At 45.3% G+C, this 16,773-nt stretch overlaps 1 protein-coding gene across 1 annotated transcript in view; it reads right to left on the bottom strand.

The window, feature by feature from the left end:
* ELMO1 (engulfment and cell motility 1) overlaps positions 1 to 16,773 on the bottom strand; it is a 344,558-nt gene that overhangs the window by 311,193 nt on the left and 16,592 nt on the right. The window contains exon 3 of the mRNA XM_056857534.1: positions 16,446 to 16,518. Coding sequence (XP_056713512.1) covers positions 16,446 to 16,518 — 73 coding nt within the window. The remainder of the gene's footprint in view (positions 1 to 16,445; positions 16,519 to 16,773) is intronic.

Raw genomic sequence — 16,773 nt, 5'->3', positions numbered from 1 at the left:
ATTCTGCGCATTCCTGATTGGAAGAAGTATTGCCAAAGCCTGCTTCTGTATCCCTGCCAAGCATGTAGTGCTTGTTGATTTCATCCCCACCCCCCAACAATGGTCTGTTGATTACATTTTGTTAAAAGAAATTACATATGAGTAAAATGTATGTGTTGACATTACAAAATTGTTCTTGTCAACAGAAAAACAAATTCCAGAGAATAGAAGAGTTATAGGTACCATTTATTATAGTACCAACAGTATACTGTGAGCAGCCAGTTAATGTCGATTTTATCAGCTCTGTTGCAAATGGCTGAAAAATCTGCTTGCTGCTGTGTGGGCATCTATAGCACTTCTGGGGATTTTCATTGATTTTACATAAATGTTTGAACACTTCCCAATGGGGGAGCAGCAGAGAAAGGTTCAGCCTAACTTTCTTGCATGCTAGTTTTCTATGTACAGGGAAATTCTCTCCATGGCAGAGCACTACAAAACATGATTTCCCTCATGCAGCTTGAAGCAGTACAGTACAGGGGAAAGTTGGTAAAACTCAGTGCTACTTATAGTACAGACTAGGCCCACAATGCTTGCCCTCGATGTAGAAACATCTACGGGACCTTTGAGCCTTTTAAGCAATTCCCCAGCCAAGATACTGCAGTTGGGGCCTCTAGGCTAGATAGGAGCAGGGATCTGTCCTCTACAAGCGCAACTTCAAGTAACCTTTTGATCCAGTTAAAAACTAAGATCTTTAAGCACCATGTCAGAGAAGTGTGTGTGGGGGAGGGGGGAGGTTTCACATTAGGGTTGCCAGTTCTGGAGATTTGAGGGATGGAGCCTGGGGAGGGCAGGTTTCGGAGAGAGGAAGGACTTCAGCAGGGTTCGGTGCCATAGAGTCCACCCTCCAAAGCAGCCATTTTCTCCAGGGGAAGTGATCTTGGTTGTCTGGTGATCAACTGTAATAACAGGAGATGTCCAGATGCCACCTGGAGGTTAGCAACACTAGTTCACATGTAAAGGTAAAGGTCCCCTGTGCAAGCACCGGGTCATTCCTGACACTTGGGGTGACGTCACATCCCAATGTTTACTAGGCAGACTTTGTTTGCCAGTGCCTTCCCCAGTCATCTTCCCTTTACCCCCAGCAAGCTGGGTACTCATTTTACCGACCTCGGAAGGATGGAAGGCTGAGTTACCCTTGAGCCGGCTACCTGAAACTGACTTCTGTCGGGATCGAACTCAGGTCATGAGCAGAGCTTGGACTGCAGTACTACAGCTTACCACTCTGGGCCCCGGGGCCCCGTATGACTGAGTAATTATTCCTTGGCATCACATTTTCTATGCCCAAGGGTTGTTGGAGGAGCAATCAATCACATACAGTCCACACATGTTCACCTCCTCAGGCATCTGCTGTTTGTGAGAATAAGGCCTTGGATAGAGGGACTCAAAAATAAACCAGGCAACTAAACAGATCATCACTACCAGTAAAAGCTCTCATAGGCCAGTCCTCCAAGCACCCCAACCTTCTTTGAAGGTCAGTGGGGTTTGTGCTGGCAAAGTACTGTCATTTTAGGGAACAACCTTAACAAAAAAATCTATCCCAGTACAGAAAGCTTATTCTGTCATGCAAACACCCTTTCATTTCTGCAACCTCACATATCCACAAAAAATGATTCATGATTTGGAGCTGGTAAATTGCTTGAATTGGTTACAACGGAAGACATTAGGATAAAATCTGGGAGCTCTCATTCTTGTGGTTCTTGTGGTGTAAAAATACACCAACTCTCCCTCTTTGTCAGCCCCCTTTGCCTCTCACCAACCAAATCAAGTACTTTGTTTATTTCCCCAAAAGGATTTTTTAGTCCCCGTTTCAAACTTTCCTTTGTAACCACATCTACTAGAACAACACTCTTTTTTAATAAAAAGTGGAATTCTCAAAGCTAGGCAGCATGCAACAGCCTTGAATGCCAAGCACTGACTTTTTCTAACATAAGAGCTTGAGAATTTTATCAACAATTTCAGCAGCTGTACTTATCCCTTGTTCTTTAGATAATATCTTTTTAATCACACTGATGTCTATTGGTAATCCAACCAAAGTTTGTTTACATAGAGGTCTAACCAAGGCCCTATTTGCATAACCATCTTATGCTGTGGTAGCAACAGACAGCCTGCCCTTATTTTAACTGCACTGCCTCAGCCAAAGGCCAGAACCAGATCCTTGCAGAAATCTCCCCACTCATCAAGTCTTGCAATTGAATACTACTTTTTGGCTGGTTCCAATTGACTCTCCAAACACAATCTGAGTGCACAGTCTGATGATGGCTTCCATTTGTGGCAGGGCCAGCAGACATCAGCCAAAGCCTGCCTCAAAATGGCAGAGGCCAGGGAGCAAAATCATCATGTGAATGGGCCCCCCGGATTGCAACACAAGGATTGTACAGCTTTGCCAACTATAATTTTAGAAGGGGAAATGTTGTAACAGGTTATTCTATATATACCAGGGGTGGGGAACATCACCGTTTAAGGCCCGCAAAGTCATTTGGTCTGGCTCTTTGTGGATCCTGGCAGATCTCTAGCTCAGAAGGATCTAAGAGTGGCAATCCACCCCCTTCCATGGACAGGAACAGCCTCTATTCAAGGTGGATGTGAGTTTGTTTTGCTGACAAAAGGAACCTTTTTCCCCCTTGCAGAAGAGTCCTTAGCTATGGAGCTGCTAGGACCGCCCAAGAAACTCAGTTAACCCTTTCCCACCCGAGCCGTGGAGAAATGTATTCCCTCTGTACAAGAGGGCTGGGGGCAGAAGTGGCAACGATGGAGGGATTAAAGGGGACAGGGCCAGAATGTGCGAGGAGGGGGTGAGTCTTTAGCCAATGTGTCCTCATTTCATCCCTGCAGGCGGAGGTAGCAGGAGCCAGCTGTAGAATCCAGCCCCAACCATGCAGAGCAGGAGCAACTCTGGCGTGTGGCTGGATGGCTACACCCGGCTGGTGCAACAGACCATCCTGTGCCACCAGGTGGGTGAGTGCGCCACCGGTTGGATGCCTGCCTGCTTGCCTGCACCCGGGGGGGGGGTCATCTGCAGCAGCTGCCTGCTGGGGACTTGGTCGGCTAATTTTTAAGTTGATAATTTTGTATGGCCCACGAATGCTGTTATAAATATCCAAATGGCCCCTGGCGGAAAAAAGGTTCCCCACCTCTGATATACACCCACCAGGTATACAACAGCATGGATGAACACAGAGAAAGAGACAGACAGAGGCCATTTATGCAAGTGAGGTTTTGCCTTGGATTTGCCGCTCTCTATATGCCCATTTTCCCCATCCGAGTTCTCAAAACACTGCATGGGGGCTTATTTTTGAGTTTTGGGAATTCAGATGGGGAAAATGTGCATCTAAAGAGCAGCAAATCCAAGGCAAAACCTCTCATGCATAAATGGCCAGACATCTGTGTACAGGAGACTACACACAAAAGAAAGGCCCCTGCCCCAAAGGATGTACAACCAAATTTGAAATGAGGGGCGTGGGAACAGAGGCAGAATAACAAGGATAGACTGCAAGAGAAAACAGTTGGGGAGGAAGTCAAGCATGTAAAAGTTAGGACTAGGGAGACAAAAGTCACCACGGGGTGCATGGAGGTGGGAAAGTCATGTGATTTACCCTCATCAGGTACTTGGGATAGGCCAGAGTGGCTGGTGAGACTTCAAGCAAAAAGGTCTCAAACCTTTGATTAAGTTTTGTAACAGTGTGCATGTAGCATCAATATACCTATATAAATAGAAAGCTGCCTGGTCTGGAGTGATGTTTTTAGATCCTGTTTACTTGTGCTTTTGGGGTGGGTGGGGGTTTCAACCATACTGTTGTATACCTGGTGGGTGTTAGTGGATTAAAGATTAACAACATCTGCTGTAGGCCAAACTCCTTTTAAATACCCTGTTCTTGCAGTCCCTTTGTACATGGGCCTTTTTCTATATGGCAAGAAACCTTACATTCCACAACCTTAATATAATTTTGCTTTAAAAAAATAAGTCGTGAATGCTCATGAAATTTTCTCTCATTCAATACTTTTTATTGCTTTTTAGAAATTAACTTGGTCTTTCCTTCTTTCTAGTGTATGAGTAGGGTTGCCAGCCTCCAGGTACTAGCTGGAGATCTCCTGCTATTTCAACTGATCTCCAGCCGACAGAGATCAGAGTTTGCCTGGAGAAAATGGCCACTTTGGCAATTGGTAAAAGTCCCTCCTCTCCCCAAACCCCACCCTCCTCAGGTCCGCCCCAAAAACCTCCCGCTGGTGGCGAAGAGAGACCAGGCAACCCTATGTATGAGTATATGTTGCCTTAAACAACAATAACAACCCTAACGCCAACAGAGAGCATATCACATCCACTAAAGCAGGGGTCGGCAAACTCAGTCAAAAGAGCCAAATATCAACAATACAACGATTGAGATTTCTTTTGAGAGCCAAATTTCTTAAACTTAAACTATATAGGTAGGTACACTGTTTATTAACTTAATAAACTTTAATTAAAGTTTTAAGTCTTAATTAAACTATAGGTACACTGAATAAAACTTGATATCATACTTAATAGTGATCTTATTTATTGATAAAAATTTAATTGTAAGTCCCTGCCATTTCCCCCTCCCCGCCTGGGGTCCTCGTCTGGAGGCCTGGTCTACCGCCATAAAAGCCTATTGGTAGACCTGGCTTCCGGCTGAGTCCCATTTGGAGGCCAGGTCTACCCATTGGCTTTCTTGGCAGTGGACCTGGCCTCCGGAGGCCCATAGAAGCCAATTGGTAGACCTGGCCTCTGAAGGGGGACTTTTTCCCCTCCTCGGAGTCCAGGTCTACCGCCAAGAAAGCCAGTGGGTAGACATGGCCTCCCAATGGGACTCAGCCGGAGGCCAGGTCTACCAAAGGAAGCCCGCCCCGCCCAACAGCTGATAGGCGGGCGGGGGGGCAGGAACCGCCGAGCCGCCCGCCCAGCAATCGCACGGCTAGAGGGGAGGGGAGGCTTTAGCCTCCCAACAATTGAGGGCAAGGGAAAGGGGGATCTGGCCATTCTCCACAGCGGGGGGGGGGGAGAGATAGCGTGCCTGCTCGCCTGCTCTCTCGCGCTCGCTCTCTCTCGCTCTCAGGTGCTCCGGCTCCGCAGCCCGGCTGCCGGCACGAGCGGGCACGAGAGCAGGGGTTCCGAACCAAGTTCGGAGAGCCACACTCAACTAGCCAAATAGCCGCATGTTTGCAGACCCCTGCACTAAAGTATTCATCTGTTCTATACAAATGTTAAACTGAACAGTAGCTGGATTTTTAGTACTAAAGCGCCTGTGATGGAAAAATCAAAGAAACCTCTTTGCTCTTTTTCCATTGACTTATGTCTATGGGTCACGCACAAACCTAGCTTTCCCACTTTCCCTCCATCCTGTGAATCCATTACAGACAAGATAGGGAAATAGTATCCAAAGCCTTTCAAGATGCCTCCAACATGGCAGCCAAAAACATAGTGGCTAGGATTGCCAGCCTCCAAGTACTAGCTGCAGATCTCCTGCTATTACAACTGATCTCCAGCCGACAGAGATCAGTTCACCTGGAGAAAATGGCTGCTTTGGCAATTGGACTCTATCGCATTGAAGTCCCTCCTCTCTCCAAACCCCGCCCTCCTCAGGCTCTACCCCAAAAATCTCCAAGTATTTCCTAACCTGGAGCTGGAGACCCTAACAGTGGCCCATGAAGACCAAGCATGCTAGTCTGAGCCAAGCCACCTGATAGTGAAAATGAAACTTAAACCATCTCCCAAGCAGTTAGTTAATGTGAACAAATTTCAAGGGTACATAGCAGGCAACCATTGGCTCAGGGGCTACAGTATACAAAATTCCAGAGGTCACTCTGGGACTCCTGGAGCTTGGCAAGTCATGTTTGGTTTGCTTTCATGTGACCTTTTGATTGGGGCTAGCTGCTAGCGCAATTTCGTTAGAACTTGGAAGCTAAGTGAGTCGGCCCTGGTTAGTACTTACTTGGATGGGAGACCACTAGGGTTGTCAGCTCCGGGTTGGGAAATATCTGGAGATTTTGGGGGTGGAGCCTGAGGAAGGCGGGGTTTGGAGAAGGGAGGGACTTCAATGCCATAGAGTCCAATTGCCAAGGCGGCCATTTTCTCCAGGGAAACTGATCTCTGTCACCTGGAGATCAGTTGTAATAGCAGGAGCTCTCCAACCACCACTTGGAGGTTGGCGGCCCTATTCCAACAAGGGAGTGCAGGGTTGCTATGCAGAGGCAAGCACTGGCAAACCACCTCTGTTGCTTACCTTGAAAACCCTACGGGGTTGTCATACGATGATGGCAACGAAAAATTGTGGAGGGAGAAATTTGTCTAGGATCCTGTAATAATTTACGCCAGCTCTGCCTATGCTAGATTGACCTTTAGTCTGAACTGATAATTAGGGGGGAAACTTCATTTCCGGGGTTTAACTCCGACCTTTATGTTAAATATTTTTTTTACCCCACTGTACCATTTTTAAATCCGCCTCACAACTTCGTGTGTCACTGGAAGCCAATAGTGTCTGTTTTTAGCTTGGCATTTTACACTCTTGGATCTGGTGTGTGGGCAAGTGACTTTACCTGGATTCCCCTTTCAGATCTGTATAAGCCTTCTCATTCTTTTTTGTGTGGGCCTTTTTTTTTCTCTTTTTTTTTTTTTTTTAAGGGGGGTGATCTTTTTAAGCCCCGGACACAATAGCTAGAATGTTCTGTGGGGGAAAGTTACTTTTTCTTCTGACCTGTTTTCTCTCTCTGAATAAAATCAGTAATTGTATATGCTGGCAAAACAAAAGGAGGCTTTGTGTGGGAGAGGCTATGCAAATGAACCAAAACAAAGGGGGATACATTTTTTTTTTTTTACTGTTTCTGTTCTTTCCCTCAGTTATTAGATATTCTGAGTGGGCTCTACCTGACCTGATTTTTCAGCGAATGCCTATAGAGCACAATTTAACTATATGTTGCCTTAAACAAAAATAACAACCCTAATAGCATAGCATATCCAATAAAGTAGTTTTAGCTGTTCTGTACAAATTTTAACATGTTGTTAAATTGTGGGACTCCCTGCCCCAGGATGTGGTGATGGCTGCCAACTTGGAAGGCTTTAAGAGGGGAGTGGACATGTTAATAGAGAACACATTATAATAACTATACCTAAGAAGGACATGTTCCACTGTTTCCGGTTCTAGCGCACACACGCTATCTGTGTGGGCAAGGGATACAGCAGATGAAGCTCAGATGTTTGTTTGTTTTGGGGAAGGACCATAGCTCAGTGGTAGAGCATCTGCTTGGCATGCAGAAGGTCCCAGGTTCAATCCCCAGCATCTCCAGTTAAAGGGACTAGGCGAGTAGGTGATGTGAAAGACCCCTGCCTGAGACCTGGAGAGCCACTGCCGGTCTGAGTAGACAATACTGACTTTGGGTCTGATTCAGTATAAGGCAGCTTCATGTGCTCATGAAACACCAGGAAGGCTTTTAATAAATTAATGCATTAAATTTTGCTTTCTATCAATGTGAGATAACAATTTTAAATCCACCACTCGTAAAATGCCTCTGAAATCCACCCTTTATCTTAGCATGCCAGTGTTCAAAATGCCCTACAGATGCTACCCATTCACTGATCTGCTAGTTCTACAGCAGAGTCTCTGGTGACCCCTTAGCATTTCTCCAGCATTCAAGTGGTGGCAACAGACACTAGTCCTAGCCATCTGAGTAATACGGATGGCATTTCATGTTCTCCCTTATTTGGGTGACTCAGACACACTACATTCAACCCAAACCTATCGAAGCCTCCCTTGCAGAACAGTGATTCTAAATCAAAGAGTCTCTTTCTGTCCTGGGCGCAAATAAACAGCACCGGCAAAAACTAGACAGCACACACCAATTCCTTTCTAAGGACCTCCTCCTCCAGGGAAACTCTGCCTAGGAGTGGGGGGGGGGAGCAAAAAGGGTAATTCTTTCTGTGTTAATGTTTACCACATCTGAGACTTGTACGTCCCATTTCTGTTCCCACAATGCCCCAAGCAGCTCTCCAAAAGCATTTGCACGAGGGGATTCAGTTTTCAGTGAGACAACACCAAGAAGCTTTTTGCATGTTGGAACAGCTGTCAATCAACCACCACAGACAAAACTTTCCCCCATCACCTCAGAAAAATGCTTGTCAACAGAAGAAGTTTGTACACTGAACCACAAGTCATTAAGTTGGCCCAGTGTCGTCCCGTGTTGGTCCAGTGAAGTCACCAGTGTTAGACAATGACTCGGAAGACCCGGGTTCAAATTTCCAATCAGCAAAGAAGCTTATTGGGTGATTTGGGGCTAGTCACTTCACTCTCTTTCAGCCAAACTGTAATTCACAGGGTTGTTGTGAGGATAAAAATGGAGGTATGGAGAACTGTATAGGGAGGATAAAAATTAGATAGATACCGATGCATCCATGTGTGAATCGCCCCCCCCCCCCCGGTAAAGCAGTCTTCTAAGGAATACAAATGTTAACAGTGAAGTCAATTCATCCTTTTAAAGCCCTCCCCAATTCTGAGCAAGTGGCCATCACTGACAAGACTCGCACAATTGAGGTCACCATTCTTGGAGCTGAGAAGTAAAAACATTTTACTCACTTCTGCCTCTTCACCCCTTACTTCAGCAAAAGACAACAACCATGGTCAGGTTTTGTTGGGCAGCCAATCATTACTAAACCAATCTGGGGTTTCTAAATTGCGTGCATCTCATTCTACCAGGGCTGAGCTTGAAAATCATTCGAACATAATTCCCTCTAAATTCTATAAAACTTCTCAAGCCCTCAGACGTAGAAATGTTTGATTGTTTTTTGGAGGATCATGAGTTTGGTCGATTTGATCCCCCATATAAAGACCTTTGCCCATAATCCTTCTCTCCAGCTCCCCACTATGGCTCCTAACAATGGTAAAAATGACTGCATTTTCCTGGACGCTAATAAGACCCTGCATAGAGTTGAGAAACAATGAAGTTTTCTCTAGACAAGCCACGGAACATTTTGAAACTAAAATGACGATTTATCACTGATCTGACTGCCTTGGTGAAAGAAGGTTAAAATATCATACAAAGTTATACGCTAAGCATATTACACTTTCCTACCACTAACAGCTAGCATTTAAAACATAGCATTAACATTTTATTTCTGCATATTTTAGCACTAACTAACTTAGCACACCAGGTCCTGAAGTGCAGGGCTTGTTATAAAAATTTGCTCCAATTTGCTAAAATTTAAAAAGTCTTCTCACCCACAATGCTCAACCACAGCACTGAAAATACCCTGGTGAATTCTCAAGTACTCAATTAGCTGGCTTACGTTTTAATTCTTAGGAATGTCCATGGAATGTGCTATACTTCAAAGAGAAAATTTCCATTGCAGGTTGCTTTTCAGAAATTGAGGAAGGGCCACACTATTAATTAGAACGGAGCCTTGACTACTTACCATGAGGGCTCCTTCTCTTCTGAGGCGAAGGGCATCTTGATTAGTGGGTTGTTTTCCTTTGCTCTATCTCGGGGAGGCAGGACCAAACCTCAACCGACTTACAATCACCTTCCCTTCCCCTCCCCACAACAGATAAAAATAGGAGGATGGGGCTGAGAGAGCTCTAAGAGAGCTGGAACTAGCCCAAGGTCACCCAGCTGGCTTCATGTGTAGGAGCAGGGAAACAAATCCAGATCACCAGATTAGCATCCGCCGCTTATGTGGAGGAGTGGGGAATCAAATCTGGTTCTTCATATCACAGTCCACCGCTCCAAACCACCACTCTTAACCACTACACCACGCTGGCTCTATGAGAGAACACCTAAGAGCCCTAATGCAAGGACACTGAGGCCTAGAAAAAGCCTCTCCTTTTGTCTTGGAAGGGGCTGGTGCCAGGTGGCTCAGTTGGTGAGCAGGGGGAGTAAACACAGCCTACGAAACTGTGGAAGTGCTACAACGATGTTACAGTCAGGGAAGGGTTGGTCTCTGTCCCTTTACCCGTTCAGTTAAAAACAGCCAGACTGAAGGAGTCGCCATCACTGATACAGGTATTAGTTGATGAGCAGCCATCTCAAAGTTTGCTTAGTTTTTTAACATTTCGGGACTAGTAATTTGGAGCATCTTTTTGTATTAAACGGAACTGTTAATCATGCTGACGACTTCCGCCCAAAGAAAAGACCTGGGTACTTGTGCAATTGAACCTGAATTGAATTGAGGCTTGTGTACTCATACAATGTAACCTGATGAGGCAGCCTTTCCTATTGTCTCATTCTAGGCAGAAAGGAAAGAAAAGCCGCCTGTTCACATAAACCCCAATCCAGAGTGAAATGCTCACAGCAACTCCCCACACATAATCTGCCTTCTCCCTCATGAATGTATGGCCTGTGGGAGGAAGAAACTGAGAGTCTGCACCAAGTCTCCATTCACAACCAGGTGTGCGCACTTGGGAACCTCTGAGTCGTCTTGAGAACCGCTGGAGCAAACCAGGCAGGTCAGTGACGCAAGGGACCCCTCACTTGCACTGTGAGTTTGGCTTGAACACTGAACCTGCTTCTTCATGTACCTTGCTGGATCAAGGCCCCAGTTAAGTCAATCAGTTGGATTCCACAGACCTGTCCTGCGAGTAGTGACACTTTCCTCCATCACCTAGAGAATTCCCCCTGAGGCAAGGAGCTCTTCCACCAGCAAGGACAGTCTCTTATGTTAAGGAAAGAATTTTGCAACATTGCAAGTCTTTAGGATCCAACACAAGATACCTTCTCGTACAGGCCTATTTTAATACAGGCATGCTTCGCAATTGTTTTTGAGCAAGTCTATTGCCACCCGTTTCCCAACAGCACGTGCTCACTTTGTCTCTGTGTCACATTTTGGTAATTCTCGCAATATTTCAAACTTTTTCATCATTATTACAGTAAATTTTTAAGACATAATGCTATTTCACACTTAATAGTCTACAGTATAGTGTAAAATAACTTTTATATGCATTGGGGGGGGGAGCCCCCCAATTTTATTTGGTGTGACGCGCTTTATTGCGGTGGTCTGGAACCAAACCTGCAATATCTCCAAGGTATGCTTGTATTGTTTATCAAGTTGGATTTTAGGCTTTTTATAATATATATAAGGGGATGGAATAGTTAAAGGGATATATAGCTAATAGTTGTAATGCAAATATAATGCATATATATATTGATACATTAGCTTTGATCAGTTGGGACTTATTTTATATTTAGGGCAGTCAAATAAAGTGAAAGCGGGGATTATTCTAGTAGGTATTGGTATGTTATTGTATTCCTGTGTCAGAATTGTTTTGTGTTAGATGACTGGGTTGTGTTATTTGTTTTGTATTATTTGTTAAGGCTTGCTTTTGTTTGTATTTTATGAAACTGAAAATTAAATAAACATTTACATTAGGATTTTTTTAAAAAAACACCTGTTGGGGGGAGCTAACATAACGATATTCACGAACAGAAAAGACATGTCTTTTAGTTTTTATAAAAATAAAGCAAGCAGGAACATAAACACCGTCTTGCTGTACCAACGGCCAATCCACTTTAGCATTCTGTATCCAAGAGCGCCCAAGCCAAATTACCCCTGGACACATGAAGCTGCCTTATACTGAATCAGACCCTTGGTCCATCAAGGTCAGTACTGTCTAAGGCTGGAAGACGCTCTCCAGGGTCTCAGGCTGCAGGAAAATGGCCGGCAGGTTCTTCTAAGAATAAAAAGTGGGTGAGAGAAAGAGTCACATAATACTAGAACGCGGGGTCATCTGCTGAAGCTGGAGGGTGAAAGATTCAAAGCAGATAGAAGGAAGTATTTTTTTTCACACAACTGCCCCAGGATGTGGTGATGGCTGCCAGCTTGGAGGGCTTTAAGAGGGGAGTGGACATATTCATGGAGGAAAGGGGTATTCATGGCTATTAGTTAGAATGGATACTAGTCATGCTGCATACCTATTCTCTCTAGTATCAGAAGAGCATGCCTATTATATTGGGTGTGGTGGAACACAGGCAGGATGGTGCTGCTGCAGTCGTCTTGTTTGGGGGCTTCCTAGAGGCACATGGTTGGCCACTGTGTGAACAGACTGCTGGACTTGATGGGCCTTGGTCTGATCCAGCAGGGCCTTTCTTACGTTCTTATGCCTTACCACCCAGAGCTCTTGGGAAGGATGAACGGAATTAAAAGTGAAGCAAACAGGTGTCAAGGGTAACTGCCTGATAATCACAAGCACGTAAAGGTAAAAGTAGTCCCCTGTGCAAGCACCGGGTCATTACTGACCCATGGGATGACGTCACATCCTGACGTTTACTAGGCAGACTATGTTTACAGAGTGGTTTGCCATTGCCTTCCCCAGTCGTCTACACTTTACCCCCAGCAAGCTGAGTTACTCATTTTACCAACCTCGGAAGGATGGAAGGCTGAGTCAACCTTGAGCCGGCTACCCAAAACAACTTCTGTCGGTATCAAACGGAGTCGTGAGAAGAGCTTTTGACTGCAGTACTGCAGCTCACCACTCTGCGCCACGGGGCTCCTCAAAAGTAGGCAGGTAGGTAAAATTTACTGTGTAAGGCCAAAGGCCATAACAATGATAATCACAGGTATGCTACCTCTGAACATGAAGACTATTCTAGCTATGCTGACTGACGGCCACTGACAGAACTATCTTCTTGAACAAATCTAATTCTTTGTTAGCCATTGATGAGACTATGCACAAGACAGAAAATTAACACATGTGAGAAACTGGGCAAGGATAGAGAGCCAGCATGGTGTAGTGGTTAAAAGCAGTGGTTTGGAGCGGTGAACTCTGATCTGGAGAACCGGGTTTGATTCCCCACTCCTCCACATGAGTGGCGGAGGCTAATCAAGTGAACTGGATTTGTTTCCTCACTTCGACACACGAAGCCAACTTGGGTGACCTTGGGCGAGTCACACTCTCGCAGCCCCACCTACCTCCCAGGGTGTCTGTTGTGAAGAGGAGAAGGGAAGGTGTTGTAAGCCGATTTGATTCTCCCTTAAGTGGCAGAGAAAGTCAGCATATAAAAACCAACTCCTCTTCTTCTAGAGGCATTGCACGAGGCACAATTATGCGGAATAATATTTTGCGTACTCATGGCATGAATATGGACCTAGAATTTTTTTTGCTTCATTTAAAAATAACTGATTGGGGCTACAACAAGGGCAACAGCCACCCCAAGGGCTTAAGGACTGGTCTTTGCCAGCACTGGTACCAGGAGAACCATTTGACAGGAGATGCAGCGGATTGGAGCCTGGGACACCTGAACAAACCACTGAGCTACGCCCTCTCCCTTGACAGTTATGTGGGCATGCAGGTTGCACCGTAGTTAAACCCTACATACTGCAATCCAAGGCAAAGAATCTGCCAGAAGGTGGCAAACAGTATGCAGCCCTTGAACAGAATTTCCACTTGAGCAGCCATTTAGAAAAAAAGAGGAAGTGGTAGCAAGGATGCTATTTATCCAACAGCCAGCAATGTGTATGTCTCACTTATTTAGGTTTCCTGTCTGTCCAACAACATCCTGATCATGAACAAATGCCAAAAAACCAAAAACAAAACCCTTGCAAAAATGACTTATCTAAACCTGGCTTGCAATAATTTGCAGTGCAAAAAAATAGGCTGACAGCTAGGGTTGCCAACCTCCAGGTACTAGCTGGAGATCTCCTGCTATTCCAACTGATCTCCAGCCGACAGAGTTAACCTGGAGAAAATGGCTGCTTTGGCAATTGGACTCTATGGCATTGAAGTCCCTCCCCAAACCCCGCCCTCCTCAGGATCTGCCCCCAAAACCTCCCGCCAGGGGCGAAGAGGGACCTGGCAACCTTACTGACAGCATTGGGACTTTCACATATGCTCCCTTCCCTCTCCAGGTTACACTCGACCCCAGAAAGGTTTAAAGGTCACCTGTAGCAACACCGGATTATATGGTGAAACTGCCCCTGGAATGTACCACTGAGCACTACAGGGAGAAGGGTGCTGGAAACTTGCCTCCTTGAATATGCGGCCATGAGGAAAAGCGAGCGGGTGGGACCCACTGCACACAGAAATACTCAAACTTTGATTAGTCATGACATCAGAGCAGGATTCGCCAATCCGTGAGCAAGCCTTCAAGAAGCGTCATGTTTACTGGTGCAGTCTCCATGACCCTGTCCTTTCTCCCCTCATGCCTAGCAACAGCTGTCACTATTTCGGGGTTTACAGCAAATCAAAACCTGTCATTACACCCAACGCAACAAAATTGGGTTGGCTCTTAGTTTGGAACTCTGATTTGCAGGCAAAGATCAAACCACTTTTTGGAGTCCTGGTTTACAGAGGAAGGACAAAACCATATTTTGGGAGTTTGGATGCAGCGGCATCTCTGTTCATGAAGGAAGGAGAGAGGACAGCCTGACGCGTCTTCAAAGCTCACTTACAAAGTAGCAAAAAACGTGATTTTCGGTTATAGCTGAGTCAAGTTTGGAGGACAAAAAGAAAGGACCAGAGCCTAGCTGTCAGCTTCTCGTGACCATTTTCTGTATGCACGATTATTGTGGGGGGGGGGGGGAGAGCAAACATGCATCTACCACCACTACCAACCATACACAAACATCCCTACAATCTGAAGCCGGTGAGAGATTCAAAACAGATAAAAGGAAGTATTTCTTCACACAACACATAGTTAAAGTGTGGAACTCCCTGACCCAGGATGTGGTGATGGCTGCCAACTTGGAAGGCTTTAAGTGGGGAGTGGGCATGTTCATGGAGGATAGGGGTATCCACGGTTTCTAGTCAAAACGGATACTAGTCAGGATGCATACCTATTCTCTCCAGGAGCAGAGGAGCATGCCTATTTTATTAGGTGCTATGGAACACAGGCAGGATAATGCTGCTGCAGTCATCGTCTTGCTTGTGGGCTTCCTATAGGCACCTGGTTGGCCACTGTGTGAACAGACTGCTCGACTTGATGGGCCTTGGTCTGATCCAGCATGGCTTTTCGTATGTTCTTTTTAACAGATACCATACAGTCTGCTGCTTGTGTAGATTAATCCTCAGAAAGGTCCTTGATATCTCAAGCAACCCGAGCCTCTCTCTGGGTGGCCTGATTCCCACTTTTGAGAACTCTGGGAATACACCAGGAACAACACCAAGTGGGCTGCGCCGCCTTTCCCAAGGTCATGAGCAATAAGGAGTAGAGACGACAGCGGAACAACAGTGACTAAAAGGGAACCTCCACACTTAAATATAGTAAATCTCTGAACACCAGTGCTAGGAAGCCACATCAGAGGACGGGTCTTGGCCTCTATGCCCTGTTGTTCACTCTCCAGATTAACACTATGTGAAACACTAGACGAACCGCTGGCCAGATCTGGCAAGGATCTTCTTACTCTGGATCAGACCAATGGTCCATCCAGTCCACGAGAGGCTAGTCAGATGCCACAGGGAAGCTCGTAAGCAAGGCCAGCTGAGCAAGAAGCCTCACTTGCTGACTACTCCCCACAGAATTTGATAATCAGATGTGTTTTCCCTCTAAACCCAGAGGTCCCAATTTGGCTATCATGGCTAATAGCCAGCCAACAGACCTAACCCTTTGTAAATCTGTCCAATCTCCCTTTCAAATCCATCTATGCCCGGTCCATCTGAGCTAGTTCTTATAGCTGGAAATAAGGAGCCGCTGTAGTACAGTGGTTAAAGTGTTAGACTAGGATCTGGGAGACCCAGGTTTGAATCCCCACTCTGCCATGGAAGCCTGCTGGATGACCTTGAGCTAGTCACACACTCTCAGCCTAACCTACCTTACAGGGCTGTTGTGAGGATAAATGGGAGGAAAGAGACTGGTTTAAGCCACTATGGTTCCCCACATGGGGAGAAAAGGCAGAAATAAAATGAAGTAAATAAAGAAATGATTTTAAAAAAAACTATACACACATTTTAAAAATGTCACTGGAACACAAATATTGTCATGTAAACAAAGCATGATGTTTTGAGCATTTTCAAAGAACCAGCCTCCCCGTTTGATGCATTAAGATTTATTCCGAACTGAGTGATGTAAACTAAAAAATGCCCTTTAGCCCCCAATTATAACGGCTGTACTGAAAGTGTTTAAAAAAACTGCACAAAAGATTCCCCACAATTACACAATGCTTAATAGCAACCAATTTTTGCCAGCATGTGGACAACGCTTGCCCAATTAAGATCCTGGCTAGAAAGATCTCCAGTACACCAATTCGACTTCAAGTCGCCGAGCCGTACTATCACGCTGCAACCAGACAGAGTTCATACCAAGGGGATGAGGCACAGCGAATCCATTACTACCCACTTGGGTCTAAGCGGTGAGAAAATGAAGATAATAATGCAATTTTCCCCTACATTAGCTCCGAAACTGGATTGTCAGCTGGAAAAGTGCTTTTAAAACAAATAAGCAAACAGCATGCTTTGTGTAGAAATAACGACTCTTACCTTTTCGGTGATATAGAAATTGGAACTATCGGCATGCTGCAGTGCATAATACTCATGATTTGGAAGAGACCACCTTAAAATACACAAAGAAGTTTTATCAGTAAAATGCACATGGAAGACTGCAATCTAAAATTAACTGAGTAGTCCACATGAAGGGGCCAATACACAAATTAGACGTTCTTCTTTATTTATAGCCCACCTTTTTTAAGTCAAGGAGGAGGAGAGTTGGTTTTTATATGCTGACTTTCTCTATCACTTAAGGAAGAGTAAAACTGGCTTACAATCACCTTCCCTTCCCCTCCCCACAACAGACACCCTGTGAGGTAGG

Source organism: Euleptes europaea, chromosome 11 (assembly GCF_029931775.1).
Source record: "Euleptes europaea isolate rEulEur1 chromosome 11, rEulEur1.hap1, whole genome shotgun sequence".
In the NCBI taxonomy this organism is placed as follows: Eukaryota; Metazoa; Chordata; class Lepidosauria; order Squamata; family Sphaerodactylidae; genus Euleptes; species Euleptes europaea.
The sequence above is the reverse complement of the archived record's forward strand: the minus strand, read 5'-3'. Positions and strand labels throughout refer to the sequence as shown.